At 50.9% G+C, this 18,110-nt stretch overlaps 1 protein-coding gene across 22 annotated transcripts in view; it reads left to right on the plus strand.

The window, feature by feature from the left end:
- The window catches only part of KLC1 (kinesin light chain 1), a 61,633-nt gene that overhangs the window by 26,192 nt on the left and 17,331 nt on the right, over positions 1 to 18,110 (plus strand). For all 22 annotated transcript variants that reach the window (XR_013967180.1, XM_080809349.1, XM_080809350.1 and 19 more), the window contains exons 3-12: positions 1,044 to 1,274; positions 4,031 to 4,109; positions 4,586 to 4,811; positions 8,635 to 8,722; positions 9,321 to 9,422; positions 11,879 to 12,052; positions 12,193 to 12,292; positions 14,596 to 14,645; positions 14,725 to 14,792; positions 16,700 to 16,808. Coding sequence is in view for 21 of the 22 variants with exons in the window: in XM_080809349.1 (XP_080665475.1) it covers positions 1,044 to 1,274; positions 4,031 to 4,109; positions 4,586 to 4,811; positions 8,635 to 8,722; positions 9,321 to 9,422; positions 11,879 to 12,052; positions 12,193 to 12,292; positions 14,596 to 14,645; positions 14,725 to 14,792; positions 16,700 to 16,808 (1,227 nt within the window). In the remaining variant the exon portion in view is untranslated. The remainder of the gene's footprint in view (positions 1 to 1,043; positions 1,275 to 4,030; positions 4,110 to 4,585; positions 4,812 to 8,634; positions 8,723 to 9,320; positions 9,423 to 11,878; positions 12,053 to 12,192; positions 12,293 to 14,595; positions 14,646 to 14,724; positions 14,793 to 16,699; positions 16,809 to 18,110) is intronic.

The raw sequence follows: 18,110 nt of genomic DNA on the forward strand, positions 1-18,110 counted from the left end.
TTGGCTATTGTGAAAGTATTATATGGCATTTTCTGTTGCTGAAAAGTGATGTGAATACGGACTTCCTTTTTAGTTGGGCAGATATTAGAGTTAAGAGAAGGAGGAGGAAAGAGCCTCACTTTCTGGAGTTTAGGTCTGAAAGGTAGGAGGATAGTAGAGGGCAGGGCAGCTGCGTCGTCTAAAGAGAGAACAGACTGGAGCCAGCTTTGCCCAGGTGTTTCTGTTCCTACACTTCCCAGGGGCGTGCTGATGCCTCAGGCAGGTCTGGTGCACCGCAGGCAGAGCCCTGGGACAGTCACGGGATTTTGTGACGTGGCCCTAAGCTTAGGGATGCACCAGTGTGTTCTGATTAGGCGGCTAGCTAAAGATTTCTTCCCTTACCTTGGAACATCAAAGATTGTCTGCATGCCCTTCCTTAGCTCTGTCACCTGCCCCTCCTGGAGGGACCGGCACTCTGTACGCAGTGCATGCTTGTGCACACACTCTTACATGGAAAAGCGCCTCTGAGAAATGATGTCGGAGCCACCTAGATAGAAGGAAAGAACGTACAGTCTTGTCAGAAGAGTAGCTGTGTGTCCATTACCGGTCCATTTGAGATGCTGTCAAACATGAGAACAGCATCTAGTTTCTGTAGATATTCTGAGCACGTGATACTCTTTTTTTTTTTGAAAGATTTTATTTATTTGACAGAGATCACAAGCAGGCAGAGAGGCAGGCAGACAGGGGGGGAAGCAGGCTCCCTGCTGAGCAGAGAGCCTGATGCGGGGCTCGATCCCAGGACCCTGGGATCATGACCTGAGTCGAAGACAGAGGCTTAACCCACTGAGCCGCCCAGGCGCCCAGCACGTGATATTCTTTACTGTGGCCCCCTCTGTAGCCTGAGACTGAGGGTGACAAGGGGAGTCACTGGCATTTGTACCTGTCTGTGTCGGAGCACATGTGTGCAGTAGAAGCGAGAGCTGCGGGCCCAGCGTGCCTGCGTCGGCGGGGGCTGAGAAGCGTGGGAGGGACGCTGCAGGCCGTCAGCGTTTCTGTCTCCCCAGGTTATGATGGCTCTGTCCAACCACCTGAACGCTGTGGAGTCCGAGAAGCAGAAACTGCGCGCGCAGGTTCGTCGGCTGTGCCAGGAGAATCAGTGGCTGCGGGACGAGCTGGCCAACACGCAGCAGAAGTTGCAGAAGAGCGAGCAGTCCGTGGCTCAGCTGGAGGAGGAGAAGAAGCACCTGGAGTTCATGAATCAGTTAAAGAAATACGATGACGACATCTCTCCATCCGTAAGTGGCTCCGTAGGAGTGGAGTGCTGACAGCTGACCATGTTGTTGGCGGTCGGCTGTTTTAGTCCAGCTGTGTTTCCCTCCTCTGATGGTTGCGTTGAGCCGCCAGAGGTTATGGGTCTTGGGGCTTAGTCCCTGGGCAAGTCACGTGCTTTTCACAGGTGTGTTTTAGAGCAGTGGTCAGACACGTGCACACAACCTTGTACGTGTAAGGCATGATGCAGAGAGGCACCTCATGAGGTTTTCCCCGCTTGAGAACCCATTGAGTCTGGCTTCCAAGCTCATCACGTTGCTGGAACTTTCCTCAGGTCAGTGTGCCTCCCATCCAGTCATCTAGAATCCAGATTTGGGACTCACCCTGTAGCCATTGGTGCTGTGGACACCTTTCTCTCTGAAACTCTCATTCTCCTGCTGCCGGGACTCTACCTGGTTCTCTTGCCACCTCACTCATGCTTCCTCCTTGGTCTCTCTTGCCAACTTACCGTGTGTTTGGAATGTTCCCGAAGGAGCTTGGTTTTCTCCTTTTTCTCTTGGCTCTCAGGCTGTTCTTCTTGGTCTTGTTTTTCATCTACTGTTTATATCTGATTCAGTTAACTGAAAAACAACTTTTTAAAGACAAATTTTGGAGTAATTTTAGATTCACAGAAAAATTGATAGTAAAAAAAAGATAGTAAAGAGAATTTCCATACATCCTTCACCCAGACTCTCCTCATGTTACATCTCCCATTGCCAGAGTGCGGGTCTTCATCAGCTCGGGCCATTGCGACGGAATACCACGGTTGCGTGGCTTATTTCCACAGTTCAAGGTCAGGATGTCGGCATGGTTGGGTTCTTGGTGAGGGCCTTTATCCTGGTTGTGTCCTCACGTGGCCTTCCTTGGTGCGTGCAGAGAGAGGGAGGTATCTAGTGTCTTTTCCTTTTTGTTAAGGAGACTAGTCCTGTCGTGGTGGCCCCATCCCCGTGACTCCGTCTGACCCACATGACCTCCTAAAGGCCACCTCCACATGCCATCACCTGGAGGGCGAGGGCTTCCATATGTGGTTTCTGGGGGACACGTTAGCCCACAACACCTGGCTTTATTAGCCTGACTGTAATTCTCCCTTGCTTTTGATTTAGAAGACGTATTGCTGGGGGTTGCTGTGGGAATAAGAATAAATGAGCTACAGATGGCAGCCCGTGATTCGCCTAGAATACTGGGTGATGCAGGGTTTCGTTGAATCGGAGACTTTTAAAACTTGTTATTTTGAGAAAATACCGAGCTTGGAGAAGAGAGCTAACAGAGAGCTCATTCTGCCTGTCCTTTCGGGGTGTACCTGAATGATGTTTTCTTCTGAACGGCATTGGAGTAGGCGGCCCAGGTCACGGCACACTCCCCGGCTGCTGCTGGGCGCGCTTCCGTGGCACGGGGACGTGCTCGTGTGCAGGCGGGGCCGGCTCTGGTCCGGAGGTTTCACACGGGCGCGGTGCTCGTCTGCACTGTGTCCTCCTCGTCTCAGCCCGTCGTGGCCTCCTTTCACCGTGCCAGGAGCTGGTCCGTGACCGTATGTGGCACTCAGCTATCACGTCTCCTCGGATGGCTTTCATCTGAAATGGGTCCTTTTCAAACAGAGAAAACAGTCTTTCTCTGCCTTTCATGATGCAGATGTTTGTGAAGAGTACACGAATCGGTTACTTCATGGGTTGTTCCTCAGTCTGGGTTTGTCTCATGTCTCTCTCTGTGTTTAGATCATGCGTCCCAGACAGGACCAGTATCAGGATGAGTCTGTGTACTTCTCAGATGACCCCTTCCAGAGGCAAGGGAGGATGGTGCTGACTTTCCATTTGGTCAGGCTGTTGTCTCTTCTCTCCCATTGTGTCGGCATGGTTTTTATCCCTGCACTAATCAGGGATCTGTGGGGAGACTCGAGGCACAGACTTAAAGCCCGCAGGTTTCCGGGGCACCTGGTGGCTCGGTCGGTCGGGTGTCTCATTCTTGCTTTTGGGTCAGGTCATGGGCTCAGGGGATCTTAGGCAAGGGATCCAGCCCTGCATCGGGCTCTGCACTGGTCGTGGAGCCTATGCGGGATTCTCTCTTTCTCTTCCAGTAAATAAATAAGTAAAATCTTCAAAAAAAAAAAAAAAAAAGCTGGCAGGTTTTAGGTTGCTCTTAGGAGTCTTGTGGTGGTGCTGTGCAGGGAAGAGGGACTTGAGCCCTCCAGTTCTGTGGTGTTCAGCGATGGGCCGTTTTAGTCTGTTTTTACATATTTGGCTTCCAAATAAAATTTATTTCAAGGAAGAGTTTCCCTGCTGTATTTGAACTTCCTCAGAATGTAGTGAAGAACCTGAGGCATAGAAATGCCGTCACGGTCCGTTGGCTGCCCTGTGGCCTGCATTTCTAGTTTGAGTTCTGGTCTAGCAGGCCTTTTAGTACTCTCTTCTAAATTGGTAGATGAGCCAAACTGTGGTTAATCCCATATTTGATTTACTTTATTTTTTAACGATTTTATTTATTTATTGAGAGAGAAGGAGAGACCGAGAGAGCATGAGCAGGGTGAGGGGCAGAGGGAGAAGCAGGGGGTCTGCCAATCCAGGACTGGATCATGACCCAAGCGGAAGGCACACTCTACCGACAGCCACCCAGACGTCCCTATATTTGATTTTTAAAACTGGTTATCCTTTCTGAGATTGTTTTGTTAAACTGTTATTTGTACGAAGGATTTCTGGTACAGGATTTGTAGTACTGGTGAGGCTGAAGTTCTCCCGGGTTGGTTTTATAGGAGGACAAAGACACCGATTCCACCAAAGAGCCTCTGGATGACCTTTTCCCAAATGACGACGACGATCCGGGTCAAGGAAGTAAGTTGGCGAGGGGGAGCGGTTACATGGCAGCATGTACAAACAGAAGGTGGCTTGTCCTGTCCTGATGTGATTGCCGTAATTAGTGGGCGTCCTGGTGCCGGTAGCTGCCGCCCAGAGGCACGTGCACACCGGTCACCCAGCATTTCCCAAGACAACTTCAGGTGTTTCTTACCGGGACGCGGTAGATGTTGGACCAGCCCCTACGACGAACCTGGGGCCCGAACCAGCAGTTCGCGTGTGGTGTGTGCATTCTCGCAGAGGGAGACAGGCAGAGTTGGTCCGGTGCTGAGGGGAGCCTCCCTGCACTGTTGGGGGCATCACACCACCCCTGACACGTGACTCACGGCCCCCCGCCTGCCGGGGCAGCGCTACAGGGGTTTGCGCAGTGTGGGGGCTGGGCGTCCCCCGGGACCGGAGCTCGGGAGGAGGGGCCTGACCGACCATGTCACCCGGCTCGTGTCCCTTGTGTGCAGTCCAGCAGCAGCACAGTAGTGCGGCGGCGGCCGCGCAGCAGGGCGGCTACGAGATCCCGGCGCGGCTGCGCACGCTTCACAACCTGGTCATCCAGTACGCCTCGCAGGGGCGCTACGAGGTGGCTGTGCCGCTCTGCAAGCAGGCCCTGGAGGACCTGGAGAAGACGTCCGGCCATGACCACCCGGATGTGGCCACCATGCTGAACATCCTGGCCCTGGTGTACAGGCTAGTACTCTCCTTCTCTGCCCTTGTCTCCTTTACCCACGGTATTTCTAATGAACTTAGAGGGTTTGAAAGATGTTTCTATAAACCTGTAGAAGCCTGCTTTGCTGCCTTCATCGGTCACGTCTCTTCACACAGCCGTGGGGTTAAATTCAAAATACCGAGCAAGCTCTGTGGCAGAGTTAGCGCCCCGCGCGACACAGACTGCCCGGAACAACCCCCGTCGGCCGCCGGCAGTCGCCCACATGCGCCCTTCACTCAGGCCAGACTGAACTCTCGCCTTTTTCCGCCAGGTCCTGTGTACCACGTTTCTTTGGTCCAGAATAGCCTTCCCACCCTTCTAGGGCCTTGTTAGCTCCCGCCCTGTTCTGAGTCTCAGGTCCCACTTGCCCTTTGCCTCTGTTGTGCCCCCAGAGCCCTTAACCCTTGCCTCTTCTCTGGCACTTCTCACTGTGCTTGGCGTTGGAGTTCTTTGAATTTTGTTCTCTCTTCTCCCAGAACAGTGTCCCTGAAAGTTGGGGACCAGCTTGTGTCCTGTCTGCACTTCTCACCTCACGTTAGCGTGCTTCCTCTCTCAGGAGCCCTTGGTGAACACCTTGCGGGGAACTAAGGAATTTGCCCTTGGGCGCAGGGAGTGATGTGTTGGAGCCTTTTGTGTGTGTCTTTGAGCTGAACTCAGCTGCAGTGAGTCGGGTTGGAGAAGGGAGCAGTTCTTCGAAGGCACAGCAGGGTCGGTTCCCTGTGGCCCTTCCAGTTCTGTGGGTTGGGATTAACACATCGGTGTTTCTTCCCTGGTGTGATTGTCCGCATTCGGCGTTTCTGGACCCCCAAGTGTGGGCCAGACTCGGCTGCTTCCCGTGAGGCCCTAGAGATGAGTGAGTGTATAGTTCCTGCCCTGGGAGAAAGCAGGACATTGAGTTTCAAGTCAGGAGAATTCAGGTTCTGTCTCTGCTAGATGGCCACAAGACAGGACGTTGTCCAGAGCCCTTAGCTTTCCTGAGCCTCAGTTTTCTTATATCTGAAATGGAGGCCGTGGTACTGTCCGCTCAGAGGTCCAGGGGAGGACTGGGGGCATGTGACGCGTGGGGTTGCCTGGCAGGCGTGAAACGCTTGCAGGACATTCTCAAGGAACTGACGGCCTCGTGTCGAAGAGAGGCTCTTTACATTCGTGTGCAGTTAGAGGAGCAGGAGACTGGGTTCTGCTGATAGAATAACACAAAAGTTTTCATGGAGCAGAGAGATTCCTTCCAGTTGAGAGGCTAAGGGAAGGATGGATGGAAGGGCGGGAGCAGCACTGGGCCAGGCCTCGGAGGGCGGGTGGCATTTTAGCCCGGGGCGGGGGGGATGGTGTGCGGTGTTGAGTGTGTTTGGGGCTTACTCCTGACCCTTGCTGGCAAAGCTTGACGGCACCCGAAGGACAGTGGTAAGAGACGGGGCAGGGAGAAGCGGGGCCTGACCGCGGAGGCCCTGCGGGCAGTGCTGAGGGGTGCTGGTGGGGAGCAGTGGGCCCCTACTCGGGTGTCACCAGAGTCCCTTTGGCCTTGTGCGTAGGATGGCGTGGTGACTGAGGCCTGGAGGCAGGGCAGGATCCTAGGGATACGGAGCTGGGGTCTGAGCAGGGACGGGACGGTGCAGAGGGAGAGGACAGAGAGGGGCTCAGGGAAGAGAAACAAACTGTTGCAGCCATTCATAGAGATGAGTGATTTCTTCACGAAACAACACAACACCAGGAAGCAAGCGGCCTTTTACAGCATGTCCGCAACCCTGGCCGTGGTCAGCCGAGGTCTTCTGGGCAGCGTAGCGCGCGCTCGTGGGTGGTCCGGACTTTCTGAGTTGCCCTGCCGGCGGACGTTGAGGTGGTTTGCAGATCTTCACTGTTATCGTAGCGTAGGGACTCGGGGATTTACATTTAAAATCTTGACGGATGATGCCGCTTTCATTCCAAAAGTTTTTTAAATGTGTCTGCACTGGGGCGCTGGCTGGCTCAGGCAGTAGAGCATCTGACTCCTGATCTCAGGGTCGTGAGTTCGAGCCCCGTGTTGGGAGTAGAGGTCATTCAAATAAATGAAGCTTAGAGCAATTCGTGTGTGCTAACATGAAAACTTTTGGCTAACAATAGACATTACTATTATAAATGAGTTAAATAAAAAAATGCACGTAGGGTTTCTGTTGTTGGTTGTAGGTGTGCTGGTTCCTAGTTTACAGTGTCAGGCAGCGGGAATTTCCGGGCCTCGCTGCAGTCTGTCAGAAGTCAGAAACAAGTGCATAGCCGTCCTCACACTCACATTCACGTTCAGGACCGCACCCCGGGGCTGGCCTGTAACCTTCTCCGCTTTCTTGTGTTAGGGGACGTTTAATTTTAAGTCTTTGGGGGAAGAGCATAATATACTGATAAACGTCTTTAGAAGTTTTGTCTGAGATTTTGGATTTTTTGAGAATTGGTTCCTGTAGTGGGTTAGTGTCTTCACAGCCTACGCCTGGTACCTGTGGCCAGACTCCTCAGGCAGGGGGCGTCCCCTTTCCCACTCCCGCTCCAGCCGCGTTTCCCGGCTTGTCCCCGCGCTTCAGTAATGCGAAGCACGGTCTTGTGGTTGCCTTCGTGTTTCCCTGGTTGGGTATTTTTAGTCATTTGTGTTGTGCATTTTTCTGTTAGGCTTTTCCCGCGTGCGGTGGTGTACTTCTGTTTTCATTTTCGGTTTGAATTTCCTGGTCAGTTGAGTGCAGGCCCCAGCACCAGAGTTCCTGGGGCGCGGCTGGTTTCTGCGTGTTCCGGCTGAGGGCGACGGTCGTCGGTTTGGGGCCACGCCTGAGAACCAGTGCTGTTGCTCTTGGTGTGATCTCGCTTTGGCTAATTAGTTAATAGCTGCTGATATTTTAGGGCCTGCCACAGTTCGGTAAAGTGCTTGGTACCCCTTGTCTCTTTTAGCTGCCGCAGGCTTTTAGGTAGTTCTTGTTACTGGTTTTAAGTGTAGTAGTTCTCGAGACTTTCTGTCATACCTGCTGATTTTCACAAAATGTTTGAGCCAGCTTGTCGTGTGTTGTAGGGTATTGGAAGAAAACAACCTCAGTACCCTTGGCCAGAGTTAGTGTGCTTCAGAGGTTCTGGGGGCGCACTGACCCTTTGTGTATCCCACAGTTAAGGAACATGCGTGCTGGTCTCAAAGAGCGAATAACTTCTGTGATCACGTTGTCGGTACCAAAGCAAGGAGGGCAGAGGCTGGGGCTGGGCTTTCTGTCTTACTGCAGTCAGGAGCCTCCTCCTTCCTCCTTCCTCAAGCAAACAGTGGGAAAGTGTGTACCAGATGAACACACTGTAATGTATTTATTTTTAACAAGGTTTTTCATTATACGCACAGCATATCCTTAGCTTCTTAGAGCAACTCTGTGAGTTAGGTAAGATACTTCCTAGACGGGTTGACTGGGACTGTGGGAGGGTGCTTAATGTCCCAAGGCCTTGCAGGCCTTAGCTGGCAGAGCCTGGGATCGAACCCTGGGATCAGTTCTGTCTGATAGCAGGTGAAGCTCTGCCCGGCCTTCTGGACCGGCTCCCATACTCTACAATACAGTGCTGTGGTGTGGGGGCAGTGTCGTCCCTGAAACCTGGACGGGAGGGCCAGGTTCCAGAGCTAATTGGGTCTGATTCCAAGTTCCCGTTTATTGGTGGAGTCTTTTTCTTCTGCACTGGGGGTATTTCTGATCATTTTAATAGTGGACTTTTATTTTTTAAATAGCTCTAGTTTAACTTTTATTTCTGTAGTTTCAAAATTGCATTTTAAAAAAGACGTAAGTTATATCCAAAACACTTAACGGGTGCTTTTCAATTTAGAGACCAGAATAAATACAAAGATGCCGCTAATCTACTGAACGATGCCTTGGCCATCCGCGAGAAGACTTTGGGCAAAGATCATCCTGCGGTTTGTATATCTGGTTCTTTCCTTTTTATATTTCATTTTCCCTAATATTTTTTTTTAACCCAACTCATTTTAATATTAAACTCAACAGGGAAGGTTTAAGAGCTGCCCTTTGACTAGAGGTGCAGGTAGGAGTCCTCACTCGCTCAGTCCCTGTGCTGAGCTCTGGCCCTGGAGGCTCTGACGCTCGGCCTGTGCCCGCGCACGTTAATCTGTTCATCACCACTACTTCCCGTGGATCACGTACTGTATTTTTTTTAATCCGAAATCAAATTGCATGTACTTCTATAAATTTTTTTCTGAAGAATTTATATTTTTCTTAAAATCTGGCCAGATTTGCAAGCAGATCTGTGTTTGGGTTGGCTTTGTGGCTTCCAGTGAAATTAAAAAAAAAAAAAAATCAAGATCATGGTGTCGTTGATTGTTTAATTTTAGTGTCTCTGGTTCACTTAGTGTAACCTGTAGTGTGTCGTGAACTGCCCTTTGCTTTTCACTGAAGTCCTGTCCCCTCGCTCCATGGAGAGCACGTCGCCGGGTGCGTGAGACTGAGGTCCTACGGCTGCCGCTGCTTACTGGTCTCTGCTGGTCCCTCCGTTGGCAGGTGGCGGCGACTCTGAATAACCTTGCGGTGCTTTACGGCAAGAGAGGGAAGTACAAAGAGGCCGAACCGCTGTGTAAGAGAGCGCTGGAGATCCGAGAGAAGGTGCGGGCAAAGACACGTGCTCATCTTGAGAGGCCGCGTTTGTGCTTTCTAAGTATTTCAGGTTTTGTGTTTTGAGGAATGACCCCTGTGGTATGTCGTGACTGACCATTTCCTGGAAGGAACTCACCTGGTAAAGGCTGAGGCGGACAGCCCACAAAACGCAGCCAGACGAGCCCACTGAGACTGGGGTTCCAAAGGAGTGAGTGGATGTTCAGGGACACTGCGTGGTGTAGTCCTGTAAGCGTCCACCTCTTGTTTTTGGCTCGGGTTGTGATCTCAGGGTCGTGAGATCGAGCCCTCCATCGGGTTCTGTGCTCAGTCTGCTTGCCGTTCTCTGCCCTTCCCACTCGTGCGCACGTGCTGCTCTCTTGCTCTCAGAAACAAATACGTAAATCTTTAAAAAAAAAAAAAATAAAGGGTTGGGGGAGTGGGTTCGGTCTTCGTGCCCTGTCCACCTGATACGGCCTAGAAATGACTGCAGGAGGAGGAGCCCCTGAGGACTGGACGTGGAGGGCATCTACCATTTGACAACGGGGCATGTACTTGTGGATATGAGAAATATTGAAATTGAAAAACGAAGTCACCAAATATGCTTATAAAGCTTAAAAAATGAAGTGATTTTTAGAACTAAAGTTTGGCTGAGAAGTACAGATTTAGTACTCGCTCTCCTGGATATTAGTCCAGCGGCTGCAACCTGTGCTAATTAGGTGTTAGGGAAACGTGGCTTGGTAATCTCATCAGGCAGGAGGCTCTGGTGTTAGGTCCAGGCCATGAATGACCAGGGGTAGTATTTTAAATTGATATTTTCTGTGATTATTTACCAGTGATACTGCAAGGTCATTTGATTTTTGGCCATATGGTGAAATTGGGAAAGGGGAAATAAAAGGGGCTGCTCATCAAATTATACAGGAAAACTTTTCTCCTACCACCATCTGCATGATACCTACGAATTAAAATGGTCAGATTTTGAGCGGACTGGGGTAAAGTCAAAGAGAACACATAAGTATCCGATGAAGGATTATGAGCTCTATTCAGTCACCTGCCAGGTTTATTCATGCATAGTTGCTTTCGTTCACTCATTTAGTAATGTGTGCGGAGGGCTCTGGTTGGTGAGAGCTGGTGGGCCTGCTCCTTCCATGGGGCTCGGCTGCACGGGCTTCCGGGTTAGGGCTCTGGGAGCGCGCAGAGCAGGGGCTCCTGCAAGTCCAGGCCGTGCGGGTGGACCCGGGGGCGGCTTCCCACAAGTGCTGCATGTTGGAGCTGGGTCTTATGTAAGTCCAACAGGCAGGGAGGGGAAGGGCATGCCGAGAGGGATGGGCAGGCAGCATGCTGCCTTGGGGACATCGGGGAGGGCATAGGGTTGAGAGAATGAATTGTTTTTTCAAGGTAGTAGGGAGGTGGTTTAGTATTTATTCATCTGTGAGTCAACACTTTTCTAGGTACTGGGGTTACATTGGTGTAGGAGATAGAATTTTACTGTTGTGGCTTACATTACATTACACTGGGCAGTGCCGGACTACACAGATAAATAAGATAGTTTCGGGTGGTGATACTTGCAAAGAAAGAACAACCAGGGTCCCCGTGAGTTAACCTGGGTAGAGATGGGCTGAGGCTCCCTCGAGCTGGATGGAAGGAGGTGTCCCTCTGAGGGTTGAGCAGTTGGTGGTGGGTATAGCTGGGGGGCCTGGGAGAAGGGCACCAGGCATGTGGGACGGGAGCTCCAGGAGCCCTGAAGGTGGCGTTTGAAATGTGAGGGCTGTGGTTTGGGGTGAGTGCAGAGGACCCTCAGGTCTTAGTGGGAAGGGATATGTAGGCTGAATTCGAGAGCTGGAGATTCCTTTTGAAGGTTTGCACGCATAGGAGAGAGTCTGGTGCGATAGCTTGGGTCAGAAAGGGCTCTTTCAGAACTTGGGGGTCATACCGATAGAATCTTTATACAGCCATTTCCTGGTTTCAGGCCATGAGTTCTAATGGCACCTGTGCCAGCCCCCGTGTGGGCTTACTGTAAGGATGAAAGGTTGAGAGTGTGTAGGGAAAACAGTACAGTCTCTTTCTACCCAACAAGAGTATGAGTTCTGGCTGTTTTTTTTTTTTCTTTTCTTTCTTTCTTTTTTTTTTTTTAAAGATTTTATTCATTTATTTGACAGAGAGCCCAAGTAGAGGAAGCAGGGGCAGAGGCAGAGGGAAAAGCAGGCTCCCCACTGAGCAGGGAGCCCAACATGGGACTCCATCCCAAGACCTTGGGATCATGACCTGAGCTGAAGGCAGCCGCTTAATGACTGAGCCACCCAGGCGCCCGTCTGTTTTTTTTTTCTTTGTGTATAGCGCGGACTGTGGGCCTGGACGGTGGGCACAGCCATGGTTGTGTTGAGAAAGGACCCTTCTCATAGTGGGTGAGAACGGACTGGATGGCACTAAAACAAATCGGTGTTTCTAATATACTTTTTTTTCCGCAGGTTTTGGGAAAGGATCACCCTGACGTTGCCAAGCAGTTAAATAACTTGGCCTTACTGTGCCAGAATCAGGGCAAGTACGAGGAAGTAGAATATTATTATCAAAGAGCCCTCGAGATCTACCAAACAAAACTGGGGCCCGATGACCCCAATGTGGCCAAAACAAAAAATAACCTGGTATGTGGACAGAGGTGCCCTCTGTAGGTAGAGCCCCAAATGCTGCCTTTTGGACCCCTGAGCTTTGTGTCATTTAACCTGTAGACAGGAATGTGTCTTCTTTACATATGAAGTTACTAAGTACTTTATTTTATTTTAAGGCATCCTGCTATCTGAAGCAAGGAAAATTCAAGCAAGCAGAAACACTGTACAAAGAGATTCTCACTCGTGCACACGAAAGGGAGTTTGGCTCTGTAGATGGTAAGGACTCTGCTGTCGCTTCTGAGCAGACACGGTTGTTAGCGTGCATTAAAAATGGCGATTCCCAGCTGGAACTCAGTAATACCCAAGTCATCATCTCATTTTCAAGGTAGAATTTAATTGAATTTTAGAAGTGATTTTGTCGATAGCACTTAGAGGAGAGGATGTGACACAGTCTGAGTGTCATGGGCTCATTCATTCGTTCATCTGCCATCCAGTAAACACGGCGTGGTCACCAGGTACTCAGTGGGTTGTGTGCCTTGTGGTCAGGGGTGATGGGCCAGCTGCCCCCTGTCTTTCTGCGTTGCCCTCTCCGGAGTCCAGGCTTCGCTCTTGCACAACTCAGAGCACTAACCCCAGAAAACCTCTCTGGAGGCATCGGTGCTCTCTGGATTTACTGTTATCCTGGTTCTCCCAGTGCCAGCAGGGATAGTAGCATCAGCACCATGTGGGACCTGTTGGAAATGCAAAGGGTTGACCCCATCCCAGGCCTGTTGGGTTATTTGACTGTCTAAAAGAGCCAACGCCTGTCTCCATATTTCTTAAAGTGCTATGGGTACTTAATATACAGTTGGGATAAATATTTTAAAAGAGTTAAAATGTTTAATGCAACAGTTTTATTTGTGTGTTGAGTAAGGCATCTCCCCCTGCGTCAGGTGTTCCGTAAGGCGTTGGGAGTGAGGAGTGTTGTTACTGGTGTGCAGGAAACCTGAGGCTGCACAGGGAGAGCAGTTTTGCTTAATAAATGTTTTTGTTTGTTGAGAGTTTCTAGAAACCACTTAGGAAAAGTCTTTGGAGAGTATTAGTTTTTTCCCTCCTTTACTAAGTGGAACAGCAGGTCCCTTTCACCCTCCGTGCGCGGGAGGCCGCGGGCACAGCACGGGAGTCGTGGGCGGGGGCCACAGCCCGCCCCCGGCCGCAGAGGCTGGTGCATCGTGTAGCAATTCCAGGGCATTTCCTTGATGCTTTTTTAAAAAAGCTCTCTTCTTGGGGGATACTTGTTTCCTTACTATTTGCTGGCTTCTTTTCTAAAGACAGAAGCGTAGAGTCCAGTTGAGTTCTGGTGAAAGCGGCTTTCCTGTGTTTGCCCTCCGTACAGATGTCACATGTAGGACACGAGAGGCAGAGGTGTCCTGTTGCCATCTGCGGGTGCCCTTCAGGCTCCCGGGCCTGCTGCTCACGGCGTGCCTGCGCACCGGTGTCACCCGTGTGCTCCACGCCCGTGCGCCCTTAGCTCGCTGCGGGCTGGCCGCCGTAGCAGTTCGCGTCGCTCAATAGCTCCGACTGCACTCCGTGCTGTTCGTTGGCCTCGGATACCGTTCGCTCTCCTAAAGCCGGTATTGGAATCGGGTTTCAGCTTTCTCCTGTGACGTGGCGAGTCCTGATCACAGGAGGAGCCGTGGAAAGGTCTTCCCGAGAGGCAGTCTCAGTGTGTGAGCATGTTTAGTTTTTCGAACAGTCTGGTGCATTTCAGGAGTGAGGACACGGTAGCCAAAGTGGCTTGTCCGAGGTCTGATTGTTAGTGAGGACGGTGTGAGCACCGGTTTCTGCCTCTGGGACTTGAGATTGGTGCTCGTGGCGGGAATCCTTGAAAGTTCACGCAGAGATGGCACGTGAAAATCACCCGTGATTCCAGCACCCAGATACACCTTCTGTCATTGTAGTGTCTGTCTTTCTGTGCTGGTTGATTTACGTGCTTAAGCCATACTTCACTTACAGTCATGTTTACTTATCTTCCTTCATACTTGCACCTCAAGCATTTTCCTTATCATAAAAATTTGTCAGAAATTGAGCTTGCATGTGCTCTGTGGTGTGGGCACGGTGGTCGTGTAGAAACGTACGGAGTGTCATGGTTAAGGTTCTCAAAAGTTAAGACGACTTTAAGAGAATATTGATCAGTATCTTTCTCCACTCTGCTCCCAACATCTTACCCTTCTCTTAGCCCCTGTTTAATGCTGGTGTTTGGAAATTTGGAAGTTCGGAGTACCCCCCAGCGGTGTGCGAGCATTTTAGGAGCCCTGGCGTATTTGTCTGCTTCTTTGACGGCTGCCTGCCCTGCGTGGGTACATGGGATTGTGTGTCTACATGTGTCTGTTCACGGCGCTGCACGTGGATGGCCATCTGCTTGTTTCTTCTTGCCCTCGTAGGCTCCACTGTGAACTTCCTCTGTCCAGGTCCTAAAAAGTAACGCCAAAGGAGGATCATGTGAGAAACGAGAACTTGCAGTCGCTGAAACTTGACAGCCTCTGCTCATGGGCCCTGTCATGCCGCACTTTCATAGTATGGTATTTTTTCTCCCCTAGATGAAAATAAACCCATTTGGATGCACGCTGAAGAAAGAGAAGAATGCAAAGTAAGAATATACTATTTTGAGAGGTTTTCTAAATTGGGTATATTGTTTTTAAGGTAAATATTCATTTGTTATGATTTAGGGAAAGCAAAAGGACGGGACATCTTTTGGAGAGTATGGCGGCTGGTACAAAGCCTGCAAAGTTGACAGGTATGTCTTTTTTTTTCTTTACAAAAATTTTTATTTATTTTGTGAGGTGCCTGGGTGGCTCAGTTGGTTAAGCAACTACCTTCAGCTCAAGTCATGATCCTGGAGCCGAGAGACTGCTTGGCAGGGAGTCTGCTTCTCTCTCTGACCCTCCCCCTTCTTAGGCTCTCTCTCTCTCATTTTCTCTCTCAAAGAAGTAAAATCTGAAAAAAAATTATAAAATTTTATTTACTTTAGATTAGATAGAGCAAGAGTAAGCAAGTGAGCAGGGGGAGGGGCAGACAAGGAGGGAATGACAAGCAGACCCCGTGCTGAGCGCAGAGCCTGACACAGGGCTCGATCTCACGACCCTGAGATCATGACCTGAGCCGAAATCAAGGAGCCACCAGGGCGCCCCAGTAGGTATGTCCTTTGAACTGAAGAAACAGAACTGTCCTGGAAGGTGCTTGTGCTTTAAGATCACCTTGTAAATGACTGAACATGGAAAGTTCCTTCAGGTGGTACGTGTGCACAGTCTCCCACGTTGTTCCCAGATTCCGGTCAGGAAACCCGTAACTTCGTAATGAGGCCATGTACCTACACACAGCTCACTGCAGTGTTGGTGAAATTCGGCTTCTGTCCAGTACCACGGCTCTGCCCGAGGCCAGCTGCCAAAACGCAGGAGGAGGAGGTAATGACCTCCTTAGGAAGCCAGTATGCAGCGTGGCCTTGGAGCGGACTCCGGAGACTCTGCAGTCATGTGTCTGGCACGAGGCAGACCCCCACTCCCCTCCTCGCAGCCCTTGGCACCTCTGGGGCCTCTGCGGCTGGGGCAATGTGAGGCCCTCCCCTGCTGGCCCTGTGAGCCTGGGCTGCCCGTACCTCTGTTTGTCTCCTGACTTGAACACCTTCCTGGCAGACTTTTCCCTCTTATAACTGTAACTTCCCCTAGAAGACCAGTCTGCCGGTCATCTGTTCCCGGAAAGTTCTCTGAACCCTCTTCTGGGTTTCCCATAGCACTTACCATAAGAACCGAAATTTATAGGCTTTGTATTTTCCATTGCTGCGTAAATGTCTCAGAGACCTGGGGTATAGCTTCTTTATTTCTGTGCCGTAAGCACTTGTCATGAATAAGAAAAGAGAACTGTTGAAGGACGTATGTATACGAAAAGCACCTAGGTGTATTTCTGGGTTTATTTCTAGCTTTTTCTAAGACTGCTGTGAGGAGTGCAGCAGCGCCCCACCCCGTGCACACCGTTTGCTCTTCACGTGTGCGGTACTCGCCTGCCTCCGACCCTTTGCTCTAGCTCTGCTTCCCCTCTGCTTGTGGACAGGAGGGAGATGTATAGCAGCATCAAACACCGTGTCCTCTTTACTGCCCAGTGACAGAGTAGCTCTGCTCCGGGGCAGGCATGATGGTCCTCAGACAGACCCAGCACACACGCTTCTGTTGCCAGAGGGGCTGGCGGATGGTGAGAGCGGCTGTGGCCTGCAAAGAGCACACGAGCATGTCGTGCTGGCTGCGGGGCTCAGCACAGCGGGCCCTGGCTCTGCAGAGGGTCCCACGGGAGTGTCGGGGGCAGCCCCACTGCTGAAAAGTAGGCAGGTGGTCCTTTGGGAGAGAAGGACTTTTCAGAGCGATGCCTGGTGGCTCAGTTAGTCAAGTATCCAACTCTTAATCTCAGCTCAGGTCTTAATCTCAGGGTCTTGAGTTCAAGTCCTGAGTTGGGCTCCATGCTTGGCATGGAGCCTGCTTTAAAAAAAAAAAAGAAAAAAAGAACTTACTGGAATTTTATAGTTTAAAAAAGTACTGTAGAAATTTAAAAAATACTTCGCACAAACATGTTTGTTAGTGCCTTAGATTTTATGCGGTTAATAGTAGTTCTAAAACTTTTATTTAGTAGGTCTGTGTATCTTATGCTTTCTTATAGTCCCACTGTTACAACTACTTTGAAAAACCTGGGGGCACTTTACAGACGTCAAGGCAAGTTTGAAGCTGCAGAGACATTGGAAGAAGCTGCCATGAGGTCCCGGAAACAGGTCAGTGACCTGCCTTCCGTTTTGAACTCACCTGTTGGGCTTTTGAGTGTAATGACTCTCTTTTATATGACTTGTCAAAAGCTCGATTTGGAAATAGAAAATATTTTAGTTTGCACAAAGAAAGTTATATTGTTTAAAAGGCTTAACTGTGACACCAAAAGCACAAGCCGCAAAAGAAAAAACGCAGTTAGATTCACCAACACGAATTAGAAATGTTGGTGCACTTAGGACACAGGAAAGTGAAGACCCCCACAGAAATGGGTGGAAGTATTTGCAGATCACATCTGATGAGGACCTAGTACCCAGAATGTGTAAAGATAGAAGGATCTCCTAGTTTAAAAATGAGCAACGGAGCTGGATAGACATTTCTTTGCTGACGGCACACGAATGCCCACACGCGTGTGAAGAGATGCTCCGCGTCCCTCATCAGCAGGGACATGCAGATCCGACCACTTCACAGCCGCCGAGGTGGGGACGGCGCGAGTCCAAAGCAGACAGAAGTAGCAGGGGTGAGGGCTGGACGGAGTGGCGGGAGCCCCCGTGCGCCGCCGGTGGGGTGTCGTGGGCTGGTGCGGTCACTGCGCACTCGGCGGTCCGCTGAGAGGTTGGACTGGGCCGAGATGCCATCTGTGGAGGCTCGGGAACGGCGTGCTTGCTGCCCCGTGACGAGGCTGCCGGGTAACGAGTGAGGGCGTTACTCTGCGCACGCGCGCGTGTGGCAGCAGGCAAGACTTCCTAAAGCGGGGTTTGGTTTCTGTATCTCTTTGGAGGATCGGAGAGGCAGGTGTGAGTTTTTCCCCTTCCTCGGTATATATGTTGGTTATCGTGTGCTTGTTTATGGCCACTTTTTGTTTGAGATTAAAATCGTCCATATATGCCTGAGAGCTCTTTTCTTTCAAAAGGATCTGTGCAGAGTGATGAGAGGAGACCCGGTAGCAACGCTGTCTCCCGCCCGGGCCCCTTTCTTCAGGCCTGACACCTTTCGGGGGTCCTCCGGCTCTGGAGGGCTGCGTGGGGGAGCGCGCCCTGTGGCGCCGGCAGCCTGCTGGGGGCCTGGCTGTGTGCGGGCCCTGCTGGGGAGGCCGGGTGGCTTAGACTGTCCTGGTGCTCATCCTGGCCGGAGAGTGCCCAGCGCTCGTCTTCAGGAGTCTTGCCAATAATCCGGGCTTTGTTCTCAAGTGCTGGGATAGTATGTATCAAATGAGTCAAGTCTGGGGTCAGGAGTTGCAGGAATTTAAAGGAAGGGGTTGACCATGCTTTACCGGGAAGCAGAGAAGTGGAGGGAATTGCGCGCTCGTGTGC

Source organism: Martes martes, assembly GCF_963455335.1.
Source record: "Martes martes genome assembly, chromosome: 7".
NCBI classification, from domain to species: domain Eukaryota; kingdom Metazoa; phylum Chordata; class Mammalia; order Carnivora; family Mustelidae; genus Martes; species Martes martes.